The sequence below is a fragment of the Pleurodeles waltl genome, chromosome 4_1 (genome assembly GCF_031143425.1).
Source record: "Pleurodeles waltl isolate 20211129_DDA chromosome 4_1, aPleWal1.hap1.20221129, whole genome shotgun sequence".
Classification (NCBI taxonomy): Eukaryota; Metazoa; Chordata; class Amphibia; order Caudata; family Salamandridae; genus Pleurodeles; species Pleurodeles waltl.
Window position 1 is genome coordinate 600,044,733 of NC_090442.1, and position 25,667 is coordinate 600,070,399.

The 25,667-nt window shown below is 45.8% G+C and overlaps 1 protein-coding gene across 1 annotated transcript in view; it reads right to left on the reverse strand.

Moving 5' to 3' along the window:
- Positions 1-3,548: 3,548 nt before the first annotated feature.
- Positions 3,549-25,667, reverse strand: part of GLT8D2 (glycosyltransferase 8 domain containing 2) — a 148,259-nt gene continuing 126,140 nt past the window's right edge. Inside the window, exon 10 of the mRNA XM_069228998.1 lies at positions 3,549-5,443. Coding sequence (XP_069085099.1) covers positions 5,271-5,443 — 173 coding nt within the window. The 3' untranslated portion in view covers positions 3,549-5,270. The remainder of the gene's footprint in view (positions 5,444-25,667) is intronic.

The window sequence follows — 25,667 nt, forward strand, 5'->3', positions numbered from 1 at the left end:
TAACTTTAGATTGGGTGCAGATAGAAATATACTGTTTACACTCAAATTGATTGTAACTTAAAATCCTCTTTAATGGTGAAGTCGGATTTTAAAAAACAGTTCTGAAAATGTGACCTTCTGCTATTGTCCTGGGAGAATAAATGTGCATGGCTCTACTGTTGGAGTTTGTGTATTGCTTCCAGACAGTAACACAAAGATGGCTTAGCTTTGGTCAGGATGGGACATCCTGAAAGGATGGATGGGGAAGAGCTATTCCCAGCTTCCCGTACACTACAAAAGGCTTTGCCTACTGCACAATCAAAGGAACCTAGCACCATGTCTGTCCTGTCTATTGTCACCCCAGACAATTTGGAGCCTTGACCAGGAAAAGGAAAAGAAATCTCCAAACCCAGTTTGGGGGGTAGGACAGAGTCCACCCACACAAAGGCTGGCACCAGCTATAAATATTGGACCTTCATAGCAACTCTTCAGAACACACTTCGACCTGTGGAAGATTCAGAAGAAGAACTGCCCTGCTGCTTGAAAGACTGCCTTGCAGCCTAAAAAATGAAGATTTTACCTTCTTGCCTTTATTCCAGGTTACCCAGAGTGACTCCAAAGGTCTATAGCTGACCTTCTGTTTAAACTGCAAGGACACAACAAGCTTCAGAGGCCTACCTGTATCTGCCCAGCTGACCTGCTGCACCTGGACCTGCAACTGAACCGACCTCATCCCTGCTGCTGGCTTCTTCTAGAGTGAACCCTGATCTCAAAGAGGTTCTTTCCCAGGTCCTAGATCATTGGCCAGCATCATTGAGAACTCCTGCTAAAAGCAAAGGTGAAAATCCAGAGGTTAGGACTTCTTGCTGTTGCTAATAGGTCTGTTCACACTGAAACCCAGCCGACCGCCAACACAAAGCTCCAGTGAAACCTGCTGTTCGTGCAAACAAAGACTGCTCACCGCAACTGGCAATGCAAGACCTGCACTTTGCTACAGCACCGAAAGCACGCGATGACCGCCAACGTGAAGCCAAAGCAATGACTATCTGTGAAGCTTGACTGGCTCTTCATGTTACAGTGATGACCGACCTACTGTTTGCACTACAGCCATTACTGTCTGCAACTCTAAGCCTCCTCTAGCGTGAATATACTCTTGAAGCTGGACTTGAGAGGGTAACTTTTCAGCAGGACTAAACTGGTGCCTGTATCTGACCCGTGCCCTATTGTGTGTGGCCTAAACTTGTGACATTCCCCGGTCTAGCACTACCAGATGACCGTGAGTGGCGCTCAGTTGTTTTTAGGTGTTATTTTCACTAAAACTTTGAAATTGATATATCTGATTTTACTGATTGGATTTTGTCATTCTGGTATCATTGTATTAACTAACGCTTACCCTGTTTTACTAAATTAGTTTGGGATTTTTCTTGTGTTTTCACTATGTTGCTGTTTGTGTGCTGCATACATAAACATTGTCCTTGGGTAAGCCTGACTGCTTCTGTGCCACACTACCAGAGGATTAAGCACAAGTTTAATTAGTGACTTTTGTGGCTTACCCTGCCAAGGATGGCGGTTGTTGCCTGAGTGGGGCTTCCACCCCTGTCAGTCAATAACCCTAATTTCTTACAATTACTAAAAGAGTTGCCCAAATCAGTGCTGATCCATTAATGCAACCAATCAAGGAATCCACTGAGTCTATATATAGACTCTGCAGGGCAAAACACAAAATGCACCATATGAGAGAGCAAAAATTGTCTTAACTTCACTGGATACTCAAAAATATAAAAGAATGGCTTGTCATGGTATGATTAGAACATCAGTAGACCATGATGCAAAGGTCTGTTTTCATGCCAAATTCTAATTGTTATAGTTCTGCTGGATAGGATTCATAGTGTAATCAAACTGAAAGAGTTATCAACATTGCAATCTATCAAGGACAAGAAGCTGTGAAGGTATATTGCAATTACTCCTTGATTGACTGAGGAAATGGCAGCTCTACCCATTAGTCATGATGTCACACTGTACTTAATAGTACACATGAAAAGTGCCATGTGCATCCATAAGAGGAAAGCATTTAGGAGGGAAAAACAGAGTAAAAAAAACTCTTTGGCATTTTTGTAGCTCTGGACTAAATATGAAGATTATCAGAAATTATAAGCAAGATATCAAAATCCCTTTGTCATCAGGGAAATGGAAAAAGCCAATCAAGAACGTCTAAAACTAGATTCAGTATAAGTTCCCACTGCAACAAACAGCAATCTGGGACAGAATTAACAGAAAGGAGGTGAAGAATGTAATGAATAATAAGATAATGAATATGTTGTGACACAAATATTTGTAAATACATCATTATTGATGATTATAACAGAAACTGACATCATAGGAAAAGACTCTACTTCATTGTGGATTGAGAACATTTGATAGAATTTTCTGGACAGACCATCATCTTGAAAAGGGCAGTTTCTTAGGCTTTATGTCGTGATGTCAGTGTAACACACAAAGAAGAAGCCCGTGTTTGACATCTTTGCCCAGCGATCCTGCCATGGCCTTTCTTGCCCAGTCCACCATTCAGTTCTTGGAGCACCCCTCTGGGTGACTGCAAGAGCGGAAACTCCACAGTAGTCTAGGCAGAGAGGACGGTTAATACATGCTGAATGCAGAGTCCAGCAACATGCTGCCTGACCATGCGAGCAGTGGACTGTCATCTCCTGAATGTTTGCGCTTTCTGGTTAACAGGTGGCACAGATGTGACAGTCAATAATATCTTGCTGGATTCCCTGGTTCTAGAGAAAGAAGAGCTGCCAAGATCAGAAATGCCATCAAGAAGAGAAATAATCAGAACTTTGTTCCTGATAATGTTGCAACTAACAAAGTTAACAGGTCACTTGATATAGTGGGTTGACACACAACTTGTCTTAAATGTCCATGCCTAAGTATCTATAAACACAAATGTTGCCAAGAGAATGAACTGAAAAAGTGCATTTGAGAGTAGACAAAAAGAGGCATGCATATGGGACTGAGTTAGACTTTGCGAAAGAATATGCTTTTACCACTCTACCAACCATCTGTGAAAGCATATTTAGAGATATTAATATCCAATTCAATTGTATTATTTTCAAACTCTGTTCTCATTTTGTTGACCTTAGGATGATGAACAGCAAAGAATTCAATGCTCTGACATTTATGTTGTACACAGACACTGGCATTAAAGCCTTAATTGACCTGTTTGCTTGATTCTGCTGTTTGGTTGCACATGAGCAGTAAACCAGGTGGGAAGGAACGGAGAAGAAGTGCCCCAATTGGTGTACGCATGGGCAGTCATGGGTGACGCTGTGATGGACAAGAGATGCCTAAAAATATCAACTTTTTCTGGCTCCAACACCTGTTTTACGCGATGAGACAATGAGAGTGTTAATATTATCTTATCAGACAATCTTGAAAAAAAATGCCTGGCAGTGATTTTGTCCTCAAGAACATATGAAGCAACCCAAGGAGATTAGACAGACTGTAATTAAAACAGCTTGGAAAATTAAAAAGCCTCAAGTCTGAAAAAGACTCAAGCCCAGCAAAAGTTAGAACCCAGGAAGTTTTATTAAATAATTAAAGTGCAATACAGGAAGCAAAGATAACAGTAAAAAACGCATGGTAAATCAGTTTAGGTCATTAGCATGAGGCGCAGCCAAATGCAACAAATAGAATGGCACCCAGTCAAGTCCGAGAGTAAAATGTTCTGAGTTCTAAGCAAGAGACGCACTAATGTGGGTCAGCTCTCTAACGTCAGGGCAGGCCAAAATTGGTTCACTTCCCGAGTGGAACCTTTTTTAATAACAAAAAAAGAGTGACAAAGTGTTAGCATGAAGTGATTGAACTGATACACAAGGTAACAAATCAGTATACAGAATGTAATGCAGCGACGTCTTACACATCCTTATACCATCCCCTAAGTGAATAACAATACAAGCCATTTGACCTAATGTCTCATGACATTATCATTGTAGCTGCAGTCAGTCAAAACAATGACAGACTCTCTTTAAGAATAGCCTCACAGTGGCACAGGCAGGAAGAACCTTGAATGGATGCAAAGAAAAAGAAAGTTTCTACTCCGGAGTTCTTCAAGAACATCATGCCAATGAAGAGCATTTCATGGTGCACGTTGTGCCAGGTGTGCTGAGCGGAATAATGAAAACACATCGTGGCTGTGTTGAGATTCAAAATGGAGTCAGTGCTTATTTGAGTCTACTTTAGCCAAGCACAGGAAAATACAGGTTTGTAAAGTGCAGTGTGTTTGTTATAATGTTCATGTCATGATGTTAAGTACCCAATATTTAATATTCAGAAATGTCGTTTTCAAAAGAAAAGCTGGTGGAATGGGCTGTCCTCTAGAAAAAATTCAGGTGAGGAAATAGAATTGTGAACAATGTCACATAAACAGTGCTCTCCCTGGATAGAAGCCATTTTGTGTTTCTTAAAGACAACAAAATGTATCCTCAACATAATAAAGTGATATTCCTGCATTGCAATAGAGTGAGTACGGTAACATGTATCCCTGCATCACAGTAGAATGGAGTACAGTATCACGTTTAGTGACCAGTTTGTAGAAGAAAGAGTCCATCAGTGTCGAGCATGGGCCAGATGTACTTCCGTTAAAGCTAAACTAAGCATCGAACCATAAAAGTGACGGCTCTGGTAGAACCAGAGTTTGACTACCAGTAAGTGTACTGTAGCAATGCAAAAAAAAGAAACTTTCATCAAACTCTAGTAGGTCTTTGCGAGATAGAAGCCACATGCTACATCAGATTGGAATCAACATGAGACCATTACAGCAAAATAGCAAAATATGTGGTTTTTTTTCTCCAGACGTCACTACGACCTTCTGGTGTATTCCAATATAGTCCTAAAAGGAACAGGGTGAAGATGAGCTGCATGTCTTGCACAGCAAACAGTTGATTCAGCGTGCCTAGATTAATAGGTTCAGCCTGCAAAATCTTTTCCAAATATATGCATTGCATTAGGTACAAATCCCTGCAAGTCACTCTGTTTTGTTAGACATCAGTGAAAATGTAATCCCTTAAGGCATGTCCCTATAGGCAAAGCTACTTAGCTGGGATAGAGAGGGCAGAGGAATGAGCTCAGCCCTGCTCTGATAGGTTGGTTCTCTCATACCCCATTCTGCCATCCGTCTACTGAGAGTTGAGCAAGGACCTCCAGCTGGTGCAATCCTTTCCATATGTGCATTCAAGCACTGGCATCTGTCTTTGATGGCAGTCAGTGTGCACATTTAGGTGTTTTAGAGCTCATCTACTTTTGGGGCGGAGCAGTTTGAACTTCCCGGTGGGATCAGGTATGTACCACTTCTCCCAGAGTTCTCTATGCGCACTGGGGTAGTTCCAAGGTTTGTATTTTCCGTTCCAATGAAGTAACTTGGCTTTTTCAAGATCAGTTGAATGTGTTTCGGATGTACTCCAACCTATAAAATAAAAGACACAGATGAAATGTGCAGAGTCGGGGTAAGGATATTGAAAAACATGATACACACACCTTGGGACTTTTCATTTAATTTGTGCAACCAGCAATCTATTCAGTGCAGTTATGAGCTGGCAAGGACGACTCCTTTCAATAGTGAAGGGCAGGTACACCCCAAAAAATGAGAAAGCACAAAACTATTGCTGACTAGAAGGTAGGGCTTTGTATTAATGCAATTGTCATTTAAAAACTCACAATTGACCATATGTGAGTTGGAAAGACTACTTGCAACATCGCCTTTGAGAATGACTATGCCCTGTTAGCTGCTGGGGCCATAGAGTCCATGCAAGGGAAGTACAATAGAATTATTGGAGAACTTGGGGGCTGTCTGTACCATAAAGAATAAAGATGTGGCCTCATTACTAGGGATCATGGTAATCAAGGATGTGGGTCCGCACTACCCTGGTACTCCTCAAAGCCTCTTTGCAGCCCACCATCCCTTACGTGACAGAAGTATCTATGATGTGTACAGTTCCATACGCTCTGCTGTAGTCCACGGACTCAGCCTCTTACTTCAGTACTAGGAGGTCTTCTGTGTGATCTTAGGTAAAGCAACGTCGGACGCAATGTTCATGCTAATCAAAACCTGCTTTGAACTGTAGTTCGACAACACCAATCATCAACCTAAATGTCAAACTTTCAAAAAGCCACACTTGGGAACTTTATGAACCGTGTGCAAAGTAGAACTTATGCTCAGCCACAAGAAACTCCAGTAAGTACATTCGACATAACCCTCGGGCTCAGTGAGATCACAAGATAAAAGAAGGCACTCCTCAGATAAGGAACACGGAGACCGTACCCATACCCCTCAGCAAATCAACAAATTCCAGAAACTACCCGCAGCCCCTAAATAGTGAAATGGAAAAAATAATTAAAATAATCCTTCAAATAGAGATCTTTTTTATTACACTTTTCCATCCTTTCTTGTACTCCCACTCAGTGGTTCTGAGGGCCGCTCCCAAGGTCTCCATATGCATCACATCTTCCATCCCACACTCTAGGTCTTGTCAACTCTTGACTTAGTCCTCGTTCCTCATAGCTCTTGGCAACCACAACCACCACGTTCAGTTTCCAGATGAGGCCATCCTTTGTTTTAACAGCATTAGAGAACAGTTTCACAACTTTAGCTTCAGTGTACATGGACCATTCCTTGATTCCTTCTGGGGTGTAAATCTTCACCAAATTACCCACTTGAACATCCACACACTCAACAATGTTCATCATATCAAAATATCGTTTTGTTTCGAACATTTTCCTCTCTTAACCAACACTTCCAATTATTAGTGACATTGACCCTCCCCCATCCATTTCCTCCAAATCATGAATCCAGATTTTTGAAATGCGGTCTTCTGAACGGAAAGAGTTCAAAGGGCGTCTGGGCATTTTCCCAGTGGTAGTCTCAGAAGAGAATCAATAGATCCCTTTTCGTCTTGACCTTGGCCAGTTGCATAGCCTCTTTCATAGTTCTGTTGAAATGCTCTATCATGCGATTTGCCTCCGGATCGTGTAACAAACACTTTTTATATGTACTGGTGCAATATGATAGGTCTCTTTCTAGCTTCCTAGGGCATAACTAGACCCCATTATCCATTTTAGCAAAACCCTCATGTCAGAATAATCCCTCAAGAAATTTTGCAACTGTAGCTGAAGTTATGTTGCCCACACATGATTCTTCAAGTCAACTTGAGAACATGCCCATAGCGACATCAAGTACAGGGTAGCACCTTCTCCATTTAGAGGAATATCCACTGTGTTCTCCTCCCAAGGTCCACTTCGAATCAAAACACTGGGTTACATCCTCACAAATGTCACACAACCTATCCAATGTTTTCCAAAACACACACTTGGGAACTTACATTGGGATCCAGATTAACTCCCTAATTTTTTTTTGAGAGCCACCTCAAAATATCGTCCCCGTTGACGACAACATAGATCTTACCTTCGTCCTTTGTGTTCAATGATAGAATGGAAATATCTTAGCATCTTTATTAAATGTCTCCCTGTCCACCTGAATGAATGACCCTTTTCCAAAGGCCACTTGTCCTTTAAAAATATTTAGAAGAGCTAAAGAAACACAAAGCCCAACCTTGAAAAATAATCATTATTTCCAAATCTACATTTGCAAATTCCAATTTGTTAGAAGGATAACCAACATGCTTGTTCCTCAGGTGATAAACAACTTCACCACACACCTCTTTAGTGCTCTCACAGCGCTCCACATCAGCCTTGCAGCTTTTCACAAAAGTCCTCTTTCCCCACATCTGCTGCAAATAGGTTTCAGAGCCAGGCACTCTTTACTATTAGCCTTGTGCAGAGTTGCACTATATCAAAAACAGATCCTGAACGGAACTTGAGGTGGTTTTACGCTGCTCTTCATTACAAAAACACACACTTCTTCCCTTTTCTATGCTTCAGTCTTCAAATCCTATGTGTAACTCAAAAATTAGAGAGGGTAGCTTATCTTTAAGCCACACATCATCTCTGATTTGCATGATCTACAGTGAAAGACAAATTGGTCTCAGTAGGTGTTTATTGATATTTAAATAGCGCAAACCTAGCTGTTAATCAATGGAGCACTGCACATTTTTTGGGGGGTTTGAGAGACTATCTACATGATTGTGTGATTCCAGTGGGAATTTCTCAAATACGTTTTATAAAAATGTAGGTATTGGGAGAGTAAGGAACTTGTCAAGAATCACCCAATATTGTGTCTAGCGCCAAGACCATCCTTTGTCCTCAGATTTCAAGGGCCGCAGTTTGAGCTGCGACGCCACACCTCATCCCTGAAGCATTCTTCAGTAAAGGCTCCAAATATACAAGTTGTAGCTATTCTTAAAAGGGCAGTAATATACTCTTCCACTGATTAATCATCATGCTGTGTCCTTCTTCCTGTTGGATTCAACCAATATTAACATGACACTTTCCTCAAAAATCCTCAAACAGTAAAAGCTTATCGTACACTGCTATACCATTTCAAACATCTCACATTGGTAAGCCTAGAAGGTGTTTCATTCTCCAATAAATTCTTCAGACTGCTTGCTCCAAGTGCTTTGCAAGACTTCTTAGCAATACAAATTCATCTATTACCAATTAGATTTGTACTTATGAGAAGAAACACTTCCTAATAAACTCTCCAGTCTCACTCCTACTTGTGTATTGCAAGACATCTTGGCAGCACTAACGTGCTTAAAACAAATGAGGTATGAAGTGTACTTGTGTAACGGTAGCATGTCAACCAGCAGCGGAGGAGCTTTATGCAGTGGACAAAAGAGAAAAATAAAGTGATAATATATGATAGAGACTTCTACCTGCAGATTCCTTACCTTTGAATTCTCTGGTGTCAGCTTCTAATCTCGAATTTTTTGCTGAGCAATACCCTGCACGCGCCGTCCGGTAGCGTCGTTCAGATCTGCGTGCATTGTTTCGCTACGCGTGTCTTCGCCAACGTCGTTGGAGCCGTCCGTAATGTCACGGTCGCCTATAAAGGTACCACCCCGGCGCAAGTACGTCAGTCCTTTTTCCTTCGCGCCAGTTAAGCATAGGTTTTTTTCGACCTTTTCGTCTAAGATTTTTTCGTCTGTGTGAGACGTTCTCGAGGAAGATGGGGTTCAAGCTGTGTGGTGCATGCCATCACGCCATGTCGGTGACGGACCCCAACCAGGTATGTCTCTGGTGCCTCGTCAGAGACCATGACTCAAAGTCGTGTTCCGACTGCCTTGCCATGAGTCCGAAGGCTTTGAGAGAGCAGTATCTGAAGCGCAGGCAGCCCGGCAGTCAACGCTGGTAGGAACGACTCCTAGGAGGTCACGGTCCTGCCCGAGGAGGAGGTCACAGGACTGCTCCAGGAGCCCGAAGTCCTCTTCTTCTCATTCGATGTCCTCTGGGCATTCGGGGAAGAGGCACAAAAAGAAGAAGAAGTTCAAGCAGACTTTGACTTTGCCATGCCCATTGGCTGACAAGGTGTTTCGGGAATGTCACCGTTCCAAGCACAGTTCTGCAGAGCTGATGCCAGGGCCGACTTTGCGTCTCCCCCCTTATCCGGAAGCTGGAGCGACCCCAGTTCAATTGAAAGAATTTTACCAAGCTGTGCGCCTTGTATTTGAGCAGGCTGCCCCCGCTGATGGGCCTTTGGGCCCCATAGGGGCCCCATCGGGTTCAACGCTGGCGGCTTCAGCCCCGGCACGTTGGGGACCCTGGGATCTGATATTGGATCTGGACCAACTCCAGTTCCACGCTGTCCCGATGCCGATGCTCCCCCCACCACTGGCACCCACTGATGGTGCAAGCCCCTTCCTCATTCCTGATGGTCTTTAGCTGGAACGACAAATATGGATTGGAGCATGACTGGTATGAGGATTATGGGAAGGTAGTGGACTGGATACTTCTCTAGATACTGGCATGCTCTCACCTCCTTCTGTGGCTGCGGAGGAGAGAGCTTCATATGCCATGGTGGGGCATAGAGCAGCTGAGGTATTGGCCCTAGAGTTGCCTACGGTGCCGGTCAGGACTAACATCCTGACAGAGATGCTTCAGCCGGGGGTTTCCACTTTGGAGCTGATGTTACCCTTCAACAAAGCCCTTACTGATGTCCTGCTGGGAACGTGGTACAAACCCAGCACAGGAGCACCTGTAAATAGGACAATCGGCTGCCGCCATCGACCAGCTCCTACTGACCCTAGTTTAGTCACCCAACACAACACCCTGAAGAGCTTGGTGGTCCAACCCTCCACTTCTGATGGTGCCTTCACTTCTGCTCCCCCGGCTAGGGAATCCAAGAGGCTGGACCAACTTGGGAAGAAGATGTTTTCTTCCACCAGCCGGGCATTGAGGTCCATAAACACCTCATATTGGACCATTTGTCACATACTTTATGGGATACGGTGGCACAGGTGCTGCCCTAGGTTCTGGAGGGCGTACAGGACACTCTCTTTCAAGCCGTCAAAGATGGGAGAGACGCGGCCAAGTTTAGGATTTGGTGTGGTTTGGACATGACCGACTCACTGGGCAGGGCGATTTCATCAACAGTGGCCCTTCAACACCACACCTGGCTTCATGCATCTGGAGTTTTAGGGGATGTCCAGGCAAACCTGATGGACATGCCCTTCGATGGCTCACGCCTTTTTGGAGAAAAGGCAGACTCTGCGCTTGACTGGGCCAGGGACTCTCGAGCTACGGCCAGATCCTTGGGCCTCTTGGCACCTGCTTGCCAGCAGTCTGTCTTTAGAGGCTTCGGAAGGAGTGTGGTACCATGCCACCCACAGGTCAGCTACTGTCCTCCATCCTCACAGCATCCAGTGCGAGGTTGTGGTACCTTCAGACCCAGAGGGTCTAGCCAGAGGTTGGCCACCACCCAGCCCCCCTCTTCCACAGCGCCCAAGTCCTCCTAGTACGATTCTGCAAGGCCACACACATCCAGATGGAGGAAGGATTCAATTGCATCTCCCTCACTGGCGGTCCATAACATTGGACAAATCTGTCTTGCAGATCATACAGAAGGGCTAATCCCTCCCCTTCCAGTCTTTCCCTCCCTCTATGCCTCCATTAAAAGAATGGCTGATGGAGTTTCACTTAATTTTGCCCTGCAAGGAAATGATGGCTCTCTTGGCCAAGGGGGCTATAGAAAGGGTCCTGATGTCAGAAGTGGGCAGTGGTTGTTATTCCCACTACTTTCTGATTCCCAAAAAGGACACGGATGTTTGCCCTATTCTGGGTTTGCGGGACGTCAATCTCTTCCTTAAAAAGGAGAAATTCAAGATGCTCACTCTTGCTCACGTCTTGTCTGCCCTAGACCAAGGAGACTAGATGGTAGCGTTGGACATGCAGGATGCATATTTTCACATCCCCATCCTGACTTCCCACAAGCATTACTTGCGGTTCAAGGTGGGCCACAGGCACTTTGTTTATCGTGCTCCCCTTTGGTCTCACCAGTGCCCCTCGGGTGTTCAACAAGGTGATGGCAGTGGTAGCAGCTCATCTGTGCAGGTTAGGGATTTCAGTCTTCCCCTATCTCCACGACTGGCTGTTGAAGGCTCCTACACCCCAGGCTCTTGTCAACCACCTTCAGATGACAGCGAACCTCCTGCATTTGCTGGGGATCACTGTAAACGTGCCGAAGTCACACCTGACTCCCTCTCAGAAGCTCCCTTTCATTGGAGCTGTTCTGGACACAGTGCAGTTTCGGGCTCATCCTCCCGAGCAGCGAGTCCAGGATAGTCAGGTTATGATACCGATATTTTGGCCTCTATCCTGGATTTCGTTGAGACTGACTCAGGCTGTTGGGGCTCATGGCCTCCTGTTAGTCAAGCATGCCAGATGGCTCTGCAGTGGGACCTGAACTTCCAGTGGACGCCGCATCAGGGAAATATTACTGACACAGTTCAGATCTCGGAGGGAATCTCAAAAGACCTGCAGTGGTGGTTAGTGCTCTGTGACTGGGTCGGAGACAGACTCCTCTCTCTTCCCCAGCCAGATCTCACAGTAGTGACAGATGTGTCACGTCTGGAATGGGGCGGCCATCTGGGAGAGGTGGAGATCAGAGGTCCCTGGTGAAATCTGGACTCCATATCAACTTACTGGAGCTCCGGGTGATCCAACTGGTATTGAAAGCATTTCTTCCTGTTGTAAAATGGAAGTTAGTGCAGATGTTCACAGACAACACCACTACTTTGTGGTACTACAACAAGCAGGGCGGTGTGGGGTCATGGACCCTTTGTCAAGAGGCTCTGCGTCTCTGGACGTGGCTGGAACAGCAGGGCATAACCCTGGTGGTTCTACAGCCTGGCAGGTTCTTTGAATGCCAGGGCGGACAAACTCAGCCGCCGGTGTCTAGCAGATTACAAATGGTATCTACACCCGGAGTGGCACAAGGGCTGTTTCAGCAGTGGGGAGACCCTTGGTTCGATCTGTTCGCCTCCGCAGAGAACGCGCAATGTCAGTAGTATTGCGCGTTGGAGGTTCCAAGGTGGCAATCGCTCTGCGACGATTTTCGTTGCGAGTGAAGTTCAGGCCTCCTGTACACCTTTCCGCCCATACCACTACTGTCCAGAGTTCTCAAGAAGATAAAAAACGACTGGGCCCAAGTAATCCTAGTGGCTCCAGATTGGGCACAGAGAGTCTGGTATCCCGAGCTTTTGAAAATGAGCATCAATCCTCCAATTAGGTTGCCCCTTCAGGAGGATCTTCTGTCGCAGCAGCAGGGGAAGGTTCTCCACCCGAACCTGTCACCTCTGCGTTTACATGCGTGGAGATTGAGCAGCGACAGTTGATGGATTTTGACCTTCCTCCCAAAGTTTGTAAAGTTATTTTGCCAGCCAGGCGGCCCTCCACTAAAACGGTATATGCCTGTTGTTGGAAACGCTTTGTATATTATTGCACAGAAAGGTCTATTGATCCTCTTTCTGCTTCTCTTTCTGATATACTTCTCTTTATACTATCTCTTGCCCAGCAGGGTTCTGCCTTGGGTACTCTCAAAGGCTATCTTTCTGCCATATCGGCATTCCTTTGGCTGCCTGATCAGCCTTCACTTTTCAATTCTCCCATTGTACATAGATTCCTCAAAGGGCTTGTACACATGTTTCCCCCTACACCTGTAGTTATGCCCCAATGGGACTTAAATATGGTCCTCACATTTCTTATCTGTGCTCCCTTTGAGCCCTTACACAACTTTCCCCTCTGGGTGCTCACCATCAAGACAGCCGTCTTAGTGGCAATAACGTCTGCCAGGAGGGTGAGTGAGATGCAGGCTCTTTCATCCAAGCCACCGTATCTCTATTCTCTATTTCCTCAAACTCGTGCCTCTTTCCTCCCCAATGTGGTGACCCCATTTCATCTGGGTCAGAACATCACCCTGCCCACCTTTTTTGCTCCACCACATCCCTTTAAAGAAGAGGAGCGACTCCACGGACTGGACCCAAAAAGAGTATTGTCATTCTACCTTGACCGCACAAAAGAGTTCCGGGTGGATGACCAACTCTTTGTGGGGTATGTGGGAGCAAAGAAGGATCAGGCAGTGCAGCAGTGAACCATTTCGCGCTGAGTCATTCTCTGCATTAAGACCTGCTACACACTGGCCAAGAAGCAGCGTCCTGAGGGCTTGAAGGCTCTTTCTACCAGGAGCAAAGCTGCTACCACTGCGCTAGCTCAGTCGTACCAGACCTGGATATCTGTCAGGCAGCAACGTAGGCATCCTTGCACACGTTTGCAAAACATTACTGTGGTAGGCTGGTGTATACGAGCATATATATATATAAACAGAGTCGGAGAAGTGATATACGGGTCTTATGGTTTAGTTTTTATTCTCTGTTTCTTTTCACAGGGTATTCACTTTGTTCGGTATTTATAAGTTTCTGGTTATACTTGGTTTTTCCTGCTCTAATTAATTTCTTCTTTAGGTTTTCTCTCCGGTCTGTCCTGACGGTGGAATGTGCGGGCCTCTCATTCGGATTCCGGGAGCATGGAGGAAAGAAAGAAACGGGTAAGTCCTTCTGTGGGGTCGGGGTGTTGTTATTATGCTCAAACGGGGAAAGGGAGCAAGCAGGGTGGGTCGGTGGGGATGTGTCACAGTGAAAAGGGTGGGGTTCTTGGTGTCTATACAATTCCTTGATCCTTTCCTCCCTTTTTGTGACTCAGTGACCCTCTTTCCCCTTTCTCCCGCCTCCCTGGTGCCCTTCCCCAGTGCCCGCGGCTCCCCGTGACCCTCTTGTCCCTAGGAGGGACCGTACCTTCCAAAGCCACGACCCTCCGGGGTCGTGGCGGAACTCTCGCGTCCTCTGTGTCTTCCCGGCTACCGCCTCCAACGTCTGCTCACCCCCTCCGTTGCAAGGCTCCTGTGTCTTCGGGTTTGCTGTCGGTACAATTGCTCCTGCGGTCGGCGTCTTCTCCGTGGCGTTCCGCGCCCTAGAAGCGCCGTCCGTCGTCTTTTCACTTTCCGTAACCAGGAAGTTAATGCTGCTGCCGCGGCGTAGCGTCCCCTCGTTGCTATGGGAGCGCAACGCCGTATCGAGGGAACCTGCGGAATGATGGCGGATCCGAGGTAGGACAGACGTGGTCTCCGAGACCCGTCTACAGTCCCCTTCCCATGATCGGGACTGCTCGAGGACCGAGGAGGAAGAGGGAGGAAACCGTGAGAGGTAGTCGGCGGGACCCTGTTGGGAGCCAGGAATGTGACGCACCTGGAATGTAAACGGTTGGAGTTCTAGGAACCATCTCAATATTCTAGAATTAGAGTCTTTGTGAGAGGCAAGTCAGGTGAGAGGAGCATGGTCAGTGTACAGTACGAAGGATCGGCCTAAAAGATAATATTGCAAGGATTCAACTGCCCATTTAATGGCGAGACATTCTTTTTCGATAGTAGGGTAGTGGGTATCCCTTGGAAACAGTTTTCTACTTATAAAGACCACGGGGTGGTCGAACCCCTCATCATCGGGCTGAGTGAGTACAGCCCCGAGACCGACGTCCGAGGCATCAGTATACAGGTGGAAAATTTTTGAAAAATCAGGACTTTTCAGTATTGGGTCTGTGGTAAGGGACTGTTTTAATCGTTCAAAGCTACAATTCTGGGTGTCGGTGAATGGTGCGAGTTTCGTGGGGCTTTGTTTAGTCAACAGGTCAGTCAGAGGAGCTGCAATGGTCGAATAACTGGGGATGAATCGTCGATAGTATCCTACTAAGCCTAGGAATGATCGTAAATCTTTCTTCGTTCTTGGTTTGGTTGCTTGGAGTATGGTCTCAACTTTGTTTTTCTGTGGTTGCAGAGTGACGTTCCCTATTACATAACCTAGATATGAGACTTCAGTGTTCCCTAGTATACATTTCTTAGGGTTGGCAGTTAAACCGGCCTCGGTCAACGCGGAAAAGATCGTATGCAGATGTAGTAAGTGATCGTGCCAGGTCTCGCTAAAAATGATAATGTCATCTAGGTATGCTGCGGTAAAGGTCTGGAATGGTTTTAAGATTTGATCCATCAGGCGCTGGAATGTCGCGGGAGCGCTGTGAAGACCAAAAGGTAAAACTGTAAAGTGATAGAGACCGGATGAGGTTGAGAAGGCTGTCTTTTCCTTAGCGTCTGGGTTAAGGGGAATCTGCCAATACCCCTTTGTCAAGTCAAGGGTGGATAAGTATCGGGCCTTCCCTAGTTTTTCTAGGATGTCGTCTACTCTGGGGATAGGATACGTGTCGAATAGGGAGATATCATTAAGTTTGCGGAAATCGATACAAAATCTAATTGACCCATCTGGTTTTGGAACCAACACTACAGGGGAATTCCAGGGACTGTTAGAGGGTTCAATGACACCTAGTGCTAACATTTTTTTTATTTCGTCTTCGATTATGGGTTTCCGTGCTTCAGGTATGCGATAAGGACAAAGACGTACTACGTGTCCTACAGGTGTTTTAATATTGTGGTGGATCAGAGAAGTTTTTCCCGGTATTTCTGAAAAAAATGGGGATGTTGTTCTATAAGTGAATATAGTTGATTTTTTTCAGTTTCGGTTAGGGCCATATTGGTACCGGGTTTTCCTTCTGGATTTGTTCTTATTAAAGGGCATAGGTCTATCTCCAGTTCTTTGCATGGTGAGACAAAACAACCAGTGGCTGTTTGTCCCTCTGCCTCCTCTGTAGATCTCCATTATTTTAGTAAATTTATATGGTAAATCTGGGTTTTCCTCGAGCAGGTATTTACCTCTATGAGGTAAGTAACAGGAGAGACTGCTCTTATAACCTTATAGGGTCCTTGCCATTTAGCAATCAATTTATGGTCAGACGTGGGCCGCATTATGAGGACCTGATCATTTGGGAGAAAAGAGCGTAATTTGCTTCCCTTGTCATAGTAGGTTTTTTGTTGGGTTTGAGCCATCACTAAATGTCTATGGACATCTTCCCAGAGATTCTGTAATTGACTTTTTAGTTGGTGGACATAGTCAAGCAGAGGTTTCCCTTCCTCCTGTTCCTCTTCCCACGTCTCAGCAGCCATATCTAGGGGACAACGAGGTTGTCTCCCGAATACTAATTCAAATGGACTGTGTCCCGTAGAAGACTGTTCGTGGGTTCGTATGGCATACAGGACCAGGGGAAGCTTCTGATCCCAGTCGCGACCGGAATCATCTACAGTTTTCCGCAACAATGTCTTTATAGTGCGGTTATATCGTTCTACCAACCCGTCTGTTTGTGGGTGGTAGACCGAGGTCTTTAGCTGGGTAATTCCTAATATCTGACATATTTGTTTCATGAGTTTTGACATAAAGGGCGTACCTTGATCTGTCAGTATTTCCTGGGGGAAACCTGTTCGGGAAAAAACTGTTATCATGGCTTGTGCTACTGTTTTTGTTGTCATACTGGACAAGGGAATGGCTTCGGGGTATCTAGTCGCGTAGTCCACTATGACTAGAATGTAGGTGTGTCCTTTAGAGGAGGGAAGCAGTGGACCGACTAGGTCCATACCCACCCGGCTAAAAGGGATATCAATAATGGGTAAAGGGTATAGAGGGGCTTTTCTGGGCATTCCTGGTTCAGTGAGCTGGCATCTAGGACATTGGGAGCAATATCTTCTTATCTGGGCATAGACCCCGGGTCAATAAAATCTACGCATGAGATATTCTTCTGTTTTTTCTCGGCCATAATGACCTCCCCCGGGCTGGTTATGGGTTAAAAATAGTACTTGGGCTCGATATGGTTCAGGGACTACTAATTGCTGCTTGGTTTCTCCCGTAACAGTCGTGGTTATTCGGTAAAGGAGGTCTTTCTTGACAAGAAAATAAGGACCCACCTCATTGGTGATCTCTGTTTTGGCCGAACTCCAGGCGTGTGAAAGGGTAGGATCTTCTCTCTGGCTGGCCCGAAAAGAGATGGGCGCGCTGCTAATTTCTGCCACTATCTTGGGGTCTCCCTTGGTCTCTCGGGTTTCCTGATATCGGATTTTCTCGCGTCTTTTCTCGTTTCTAGTGAGTTTCTTCCGGTTGGGAGGGCCTTCGATGGTAGAATTGGAAAAAACGGCTTCGGTCCACCAGTCTGGGATTACGGTATGGACGCGGGTCTGGTCTAAGAGATTGTAGAATCGGACATGGTCAGTTCCTATAATGCAGTCTTCGATTAATCGATCCATAACCCCTATTGGGACCAGATCTTGAAAAGGACCCCATTCAACTTTGACTAGTGCAAGGGGATAATTTCCTTTGTCTCCATGTATACAACAGATAGAGACCCACTGATCTGTGGCTAGGGTATTGAGATTGATTAGATCTTTCCGGATTACTGATTGGCTACATCCCGAATCGATTAATGCAGAGATGGCCTGTCCATTTATCCTGACAACTTGTTTAAACTTCTCATTCCCTTTTCCGGTACAGAGAACCCTATGACGAGTGACCCCAATTTCCATGGGTTCTGGTCCTTCTGTTTTCCTAGGACATATTCTAGCAATATGGCCCCATTCCCCGCAATTAAAACATTGTGGGGACTGCATAGGGTGATGTTCTACTGGTTTAGGGAACCGGGATTCTTCCGGAAGGTATCTGGGAACTGGTTTTGGTGGAGGTGTGGGATTTTTTTGGAAGGGTCTTGGTGATAAAGGTTTGATTTCTGCGGAGCGATGGTAAGCACAAGCCAAATCGATAGCGACCTCAGTGTCCACCTTTGGATGCTGCCTGATCCAGTTCTTGGTACACGGGGGCAAGGAATCCAAATACTGTTCCAAAATAATAGTCTTAATGACATCCTCCCGGGTTGTCCCTATGGGTCCCAGCCATTTCAGAGCCAAGTCCTTTACCCGGAAGTAGAAGGATCGAGGGTCTTCGTTCGTACTCCACTTTATTTTCCTGAACTTTAATCGATAGTATTCCGTATCATGGCCTACTCGCGCAAGAATACTTTTTAAAATATCTTTGTAAGGGGTGGTGCCGTCAGGATTGGCGGATTGATATGCTGTTTGTAGGAACCCAGTAAGTAGGGGTGCCACATACTGCCCCCACCGGTCCTCTGGCCATTGAGCGGATGAGGCTACCCGCTCAAAGTTGGTAAAAAAAGAAACTGGGTCCTCGCCTTCTTGGTATTTTTGTAGGACCGAGCTAGGGACGTTTGGATGAACTTTACTGGCCGCTATTGTATCGTTAACTTTTGTAATGCGGTTTCATGTACCAGTTGATTACTGGCTAAAATCGTAGCCTGACTCTTTAAGGCCGATTGTAAAGCCTCCCTGTCCTCCTTGGCCTCTCTTTGATGTGCTTCCCACACCAACTGCAGATGTCTTTGTCCTTCTGCGAGTTGTTTGATCATGTCCTCAAGGGTTGGAGCTTCGCTCATGATGTCTATCGCTCGTTAGCCCACCAGGGAATTCCCAAAAAATCCCACTTCTGACACCACTGTGGTAGGCTGGTGTATACGAGCATATATATATATAAACAGAGTCGAAGAAGTGATATACGGGTCTTATGGTTTAGTTTTTATTCTCTGTTTCTTTTCACAGGGTATTCACTTTGTTCGGTATTTATAAGTTTCTGGTTATACTTGTTTTTTCTTGCTCTATTTAATTAATTTCTTCTTTCTTCTTTAGGTTTTCTCTCCGGTCTGTCCTGACGGTGGAATGTGCGGACCTCTCATTCGGATTCCGGGAGCATGGAGGAAAGAAAGAAACGGGTAAGTCCTTCTGTGGGGTCGGGGTGTTGTTATTATGCTCAAACGGGGAAAGGGAGCAAGCAGGGTGGGTCGGTGGGGATGTGTCACAGTGAAAAGGGTGGGGTTCCTGGTGTCTGTACAATTCCTTGATCCTTTCCTCCCTTTTTGTGACTCAGTGACCCTCTTTCCCCTTTCTCCCGCCTCCCTGGTGCCCTTCCCCAGTGCCCGCGGCTCCCCGTGACTCTCTTGTCCCTAGGAGGGACCGTACCTTCCAAAGCCACGACCCTCCGGGGTCGTGGCGGGACTCTCGCGTCCTCTGTGTCTCCCCGGCTACCGCCTCCAACGTCTGCTCACCCCCTCCGTTGCAAGGCTCCTGTGTCTTCTGGTTTGCTGTCGGTACAATTGCTCCTGCGGTCGGCGTCTTCTCCGTGGCGTTCCGCGCCCTAGAAGCGCCGTCCGTCGTCTTTTCACTTTCCGTAACCAGGAAGTTGATGCTGCTGCCGCGGCGTAGCGTCCCCTCGTTGCTATGGGAACGCAACGCCGTATCGAGGGAACTTGCGGAATGATGGCGGATCCGAGGTAGGACAGACGTGGTCTCCGAGACCCGTCTACAATTACTACCTGGACAATCGGGTCAGGAGGGACGGACGCTTTATCCGTTCGGTCCTATAGGATTTTTTAGTGTAGAGGAGATTTATCTGCAGCCCACCACCTGTAGGTTATGGCTTGGGTATCTATTCAAAGGTAATGAATCTGCAGCTACAAGTCTCTATCAGATGAACAAGTTAATTACCTTCGGTAACGCATTATCTGGTAGAGACTCTAGCTAGCTGCAGATTCCTTACACCCACTCATGCCTCCCCGCTCTGCGGATATGTCTAGTAGGGTTAGGGTTTATCCCTTTCTGGGCCCTAGTTTTGCACAGACAAACTGTTGGCTCTATCCACAACAGTGCTTCTGGTGTGGAAGTTCGTAGGTAAAAGAACTGACGTACGCGCGCTGGGTGGTGCCTTTATTGGCAACCATGACATTACAGACGGCTCCAACGACGCTGATGATACCATGCGGAGCTGAACAACACATGCGGATCCCAATGGCGCGTGCAGGGTACTGCTCAGCAAAAAATTCCAGATATGAAGCTGACGTCAGGGAATCCAAAGGTGAGGAATCTGCAGCTAGATAGAGTCTCTACCAGATAATGCGTTACCAAAGGTAAGTAACTACTTCAACGTAACGTTATTATCATTTTATTTTTTCTTGGGAGCACAGTTAGCGTGGAGCTGGGCTGGGCAGGGCTGGAGGAGGGCTATTTCTATTTTGAAAATTTATAAAGCGCATGGCTGCCTGAAGGCTTCCCAGCGCTATTGCAGGACCAAATTAAGCAGGCAAAGCTGGCACCCTATAAAGGAAACAGGAACGTGTTCAGAAGTTTACAAAAAGAGAATTCAGAATCTTCTAAATGAATTTCAGCTGGAAGAGAATTCCATAGCTGGACTGACCTAAAGGCAAAAGATCTACCTCCCCATTTTCCTATTTTAACCTAAGGAATATTGATCAGGGAAGCATAAGAGGAAGCAACTAGGCGTTGGGGAATATAAGGGGTTATAATCTGTCTAAGAAAGGCTGGACCTCTGTTATGAAGAGCATGGTGGACAAAACAAGCACCTTTAAAGTTAATGCACTGTACAACAGGTAGCCAATGAAGAGAGGTTAAAGCGGGTTTTGCTGAAAGATGTCTGGGAGTGCCCATCAGAAGATGGGAGGCCGCATTCTGTACCACCTGCAACCTCTTCAGAACATATTTAGGGGAACTCATGAATAAAATATTTTTGTAGTCCAGCCGAGATAGAACTAATGCCTGAACAATGAGGTGTTTGGCTAAAAAGGGCATGTATGTAAAGATTTTCCTACAGGTCCTCAGAATATAGAAACAAGAGGAAGCTAGTTTCTTTGCATGGCATTCCATTGTAAGTTGTGTGTTCAGATACCTAGGCTTTTAATAGTATCTTTAGAGGAGATTGTTTAGTCTTGTCGGGGCTAACGTAGGGGACTGCGCACACAGGGAGTTCCCTATCAGCATGACCTCTGTTTTTTCATCATTTAATTTTAATTTGCTATCAGCCATCCAACCTGCAATATCCGACAGGCATGTGGAGAGGGAGGCAGATTTTGAATTACTGTCAGTAAAAAAAGAGAAAACCAATTGAGTATTGTCAGCATAGGAAATGAGTGATAGCCCATAGGGTTCCACAATCTCTGCCAACAAGGCCATATAAATGTTTAAAAGTGTAGGGCTCAGGGACGAGCCCTGTGAAACACCACATGTCAAGGGGAAGATATCTGAGTAAATTGTCTGATCCAGGACTTGAAATGTCCTCTAATCAAGAAATGACGACAGCCATTTAAGGCAAATGCCTTCAAAGCCCATTTCAGTGATTCTGCGTAGAAGGATTTTATGGTCCCGGTATCAAATGCAGCACTCAAATCAAGAAGAATGATAGCTGCATGTCCGCCTGCATCTAAACGGCGTCTAGTGTCTTCTGTGACAGCCAGAAGGGCAGATTCGGTGCTGTGGAGTGGCCTAAAACCCATTTGAGTATTATGAAGGAGACTGTGTTTCTCCAGGAGGTCTGACATCTGGGAGTTAATGTGTTTCTCCATAATTTTAGATGCAATTGGAAGAAGAGCTATTGGTCTACAATTCCTGAGTGAGGTTGTATCAAGATTAGTTTTATTTTTAAAAAGGGGCGTAACCACAGCATGTTTCCAGTATTGGGGAATATGTCCAGAGGACAAAGAGTCATTAAGAATCTTAGTTAAAACCAGCGTTACGACGTTGGATCCTAAGGCCAGGATAGAAGGAGGGGATGGATCCAAAGGGGACCCAGATTTTATAGTACAAAGATACTTATCCACCAGAATAGAACAGGACTCTACAGACTTGATCATCAGTGTCCGAGCCCGCCTTATCCACATTGATCAAGTTACTGAGAAAGGTTGCCTGAATATCAAATATTTTCTTTTGAAATAAACAGGCTAATTCATTGTTGTGTTCCTTAGAGCCTTCTGTCATATTATTGCCAGAGGGAGATTGAGTCATTTCCTTAGCAATTGAAAATATCTCTTTAGGGGAGTGGGAGGACTGTTCAATCCTAGCAGTAAAGTAGGATACCGCCTTAATTTCCAAATGAAAAGATAGAGTCAAATCTCTATTAAAAAAATGTTAAACCCGGGTCATATGACTTCCTCCATTTCCTCTCCATCCGCTTGCATTCTTTTTTTAAGCGCAGCAGATGAGGGGAAAACCAAGGAGCTTTCTTATGGTGATTGGTCTTGGTGATGATCTTAGTAGGTAATGCGATGTCTAAGAAGTGGGAGATCCATTTATCAAAGCAGTCTGCGGTGTAGAATAGGCCAGGAAATGATCTAGTCTGCAAATTAGTGAGAGTATCTATCCAATCTTTCTTGTTCAGCCTAGACCACTGACGAATAGTTAGGTGGCCATGAGGCAGAAGGATTGAGGAGAAAGGATCAATGTGATTTAAAAATAGACAGTCCAGGCCAAGAGAAGGGGGGCCTCAACTACTATGCTGGCCAGGTTGCTGAATACTAGATCAAGTGTATGTCCTCTAAGATGAGTGGGACCAGATATAAATTGTGAGAGATCTAAGGCTGCTAAATCCCCAATTAGCCCTCTGTCAGAGTTATTCTGAAGATCGTCTGCATGTATATTGAAATCCCCCAATATAGTGCAATTGGAGTGCTTGCAGGCAAAGACTGCTACACTCTCAGGTAGAGCTTGAAGAAACTTCCCATAAGGGCCAGGAGGCCGGGAAATTAAGATACCGGAAAATGTGAAAATGGTGTCTATTGCCAATGAAAAAGCCCGACTTTCACAATCAGGGATTGAAAGGAAATGGTTAAGACACTGAGTTGAATCTTTATAAATTATTCCAATCCCTCCTCCTGTATCCAAGGATCTGTCTAAATGTAAGATTGAGTAATTCAGGGGCATCACCATAATCACATTAGGGGTAGAGCCATCCGATAGCCAGGTTTCTGTTAAAAACAGAACATCTGGCTTGTACTCAGTTAGTAGTGAGTAAATGTATAATTTATGTGCTGGTAGGGAGCGACAGTTTAATAACATTAATTTGTTAACTTGTTCCTTTCCCTTTCTTGTGCTTAAAGGGGATAAATGCTGTGGGGTTGATTGGTGAGGATTAGGTCTCCTCCCCGAGGAATTAAAATAGGGTAGGGCATGACCCCAATGTCCTTTGGCCCGTATTTATACTTTTTGACGCTAAACTGCGCTAACGCAGTTTAGCGTCAAAAAGTTTTGCGCCGGCTAACGCCATTCTGAAGCGCCATGCGGGCGCCGTATTTATTGAATGGCGTTAGCCGGCGCTAACAGACCGGCGCTGCCTGGTGTGCGTGGAAAAAAACCACGTACACCAGGCAGCGCCGGCGTTGGGGAAAATGGCATTAGGGCGTCTTAAAATGGTGCAAGTCAGGTTGACGCCAAAAAATCGCCTCCACCCGATTTGCGCCATTTTTAACGACGCCCAGACGCCATTTACATGACTCCTGTCTTAGTAAAGACAGGAGTCATGCCCCCTTGCCCAATGGCCATGCCCAGGGGACTTATGTCCCCTGGGCATGGTCATTGGGCATTGAGGCATGTAGGGGGGCACAAATCAGGCCCCCCTATGCCAAAAAAATATATAATAAAATTAAAAAATTATACTTACCTGAACTTACCTGAATGTCCCTGGGATGGGTCCCTCCATCCTTGGATGTCCTCCTGGGGTGGGCAAGGGTGGCAGGGGGGGTCCCTGGGGGCATGGGAGGGCAGCTGTGGGCTCATTTTGAGCCCTGACCCAGGCGCTAAAATCCGGCGCAAATGCGGGGTTTTTTGCCCCGCCTACTCCCGGGCATGATTTTTGCCCGGGAGTATAAATACGACGCATTTGCGTCGCAGTAATTTTTTTAGACGGGAACGCCTACCTTGCATCTCATTAACGCAAGGAAGGCGTTCACGCAAAAAAATGACGCTCTTTCCTCATACTTTGGCGCTAGACGCGTCTAACGCCAAAGTATAAATATGGCGTTAGTTTTGCGCCGAATTTGCGTCGAAAAAAACGACGCAAATTCGGCGCAAACGGAGTATAAATATGCCCCTTTGTCTTTATTAAGGCCTAGAAGATGGTCCCTTGAATAAACTATTTTTTCAGGGATTGTAATCATGTTATTCCTGAACCCCGGACCCTGACGGACGTGGATGGGTGCAGACGGGCTTGCCTTTGGCGCGCCAGCTGCGCGCGTCCGCTTCCCGGGGGTCATTTATAGGCCTGGCAGGCCTAAAAGGAAACAGCTAGACCGCTAACCCAAGAAAATGGCGGCTCTAGCTGGAACTACCAGACTCCCCCCGGAGGAAAAATGGCTAAAATTAAAACACTTGTGAAACCGACGAGTGAAGACAGTGCTTTCCCTAAAGGACTACCGGCTCCACTGAACACGGATGCCGGAGTCCATAAAGCGAAAAGAGTGCAAGATACAAGACTATTTAAAAAAGTATTAAAATACACGTTTAAAAAGGCATCAATTTGGAAAAAGTACGGGCAGCGCAGTTTACCTGTTAAACAGGCGTGGCTATGTGCACATAAGTATGCATGGTGTTTTGGCCAGCCGTGTTAGGCCGGCCTGTCATGCGCACTTTGCATTTCTCCAGCCTGCTCTATAGAACAGCCAGGAGGAGAAAGTGCGCAGGGCCCTACTCCCTGTCTGAGCGCCAAAGCAGGGTGCTCAGACCAATCACAACGCTGCTGTCATGCTATTGACAGCAGCGTCGTTATTGGAGGGGAGTCTGAAAGCCTGTGTGCTTCTAGGAGTCCGAGGAGGAAGGAGAGACTGAACCATCTCTCCTAACATGAAAGGTACTTTTTTTAATTGTATTTGGTTTATTTTTTTAATACCCCCTGCCACCACCGTTGACAAGTGGCCACCACTGGTGTCAACTATTTTACTAGCAGGGCTGACACACTGTACCAGCCTTGAACACATGGACGTGTCACTTACTAATGCATCACACATCTTTTCTGCTACAATGGCATGCTCTTCCTCAAACGAGAAAGAACGTGTCACAATGTTTCCTGCTGCCAATAAGCAACAAAATAGTGCACCCCAGTGACGCTTTCAATGTCTTATCTGGGGATGCTTTTGTCACCACCCACCATGTGTGGTGTGCACAGAAAATCTACATTTGAGTTAGAGCAGCAACTTCTATAGGTGCCTTCCAGTGTTGGTTGGCTATGTTCTCCAGTGATTCCATGAATAAGTCTCCTGGTGACAAAGTGGTTACCTCCCACCATGCCTGGGATGCACAGACATGGGGCCCGATTCACAAAGATAAACTTGACCAAAAGTCTAAACTTAGACCAAAAGTCTAACTTTACCATAGTAAAGTTAGACTTTTGGTCTAAGTTTAGACTTTAAGTCTAAATGTGGACCAAACTTCACCAGTTCAATTGTGATCCCTCCAGATTTTTGTATAGCTTTTTCTC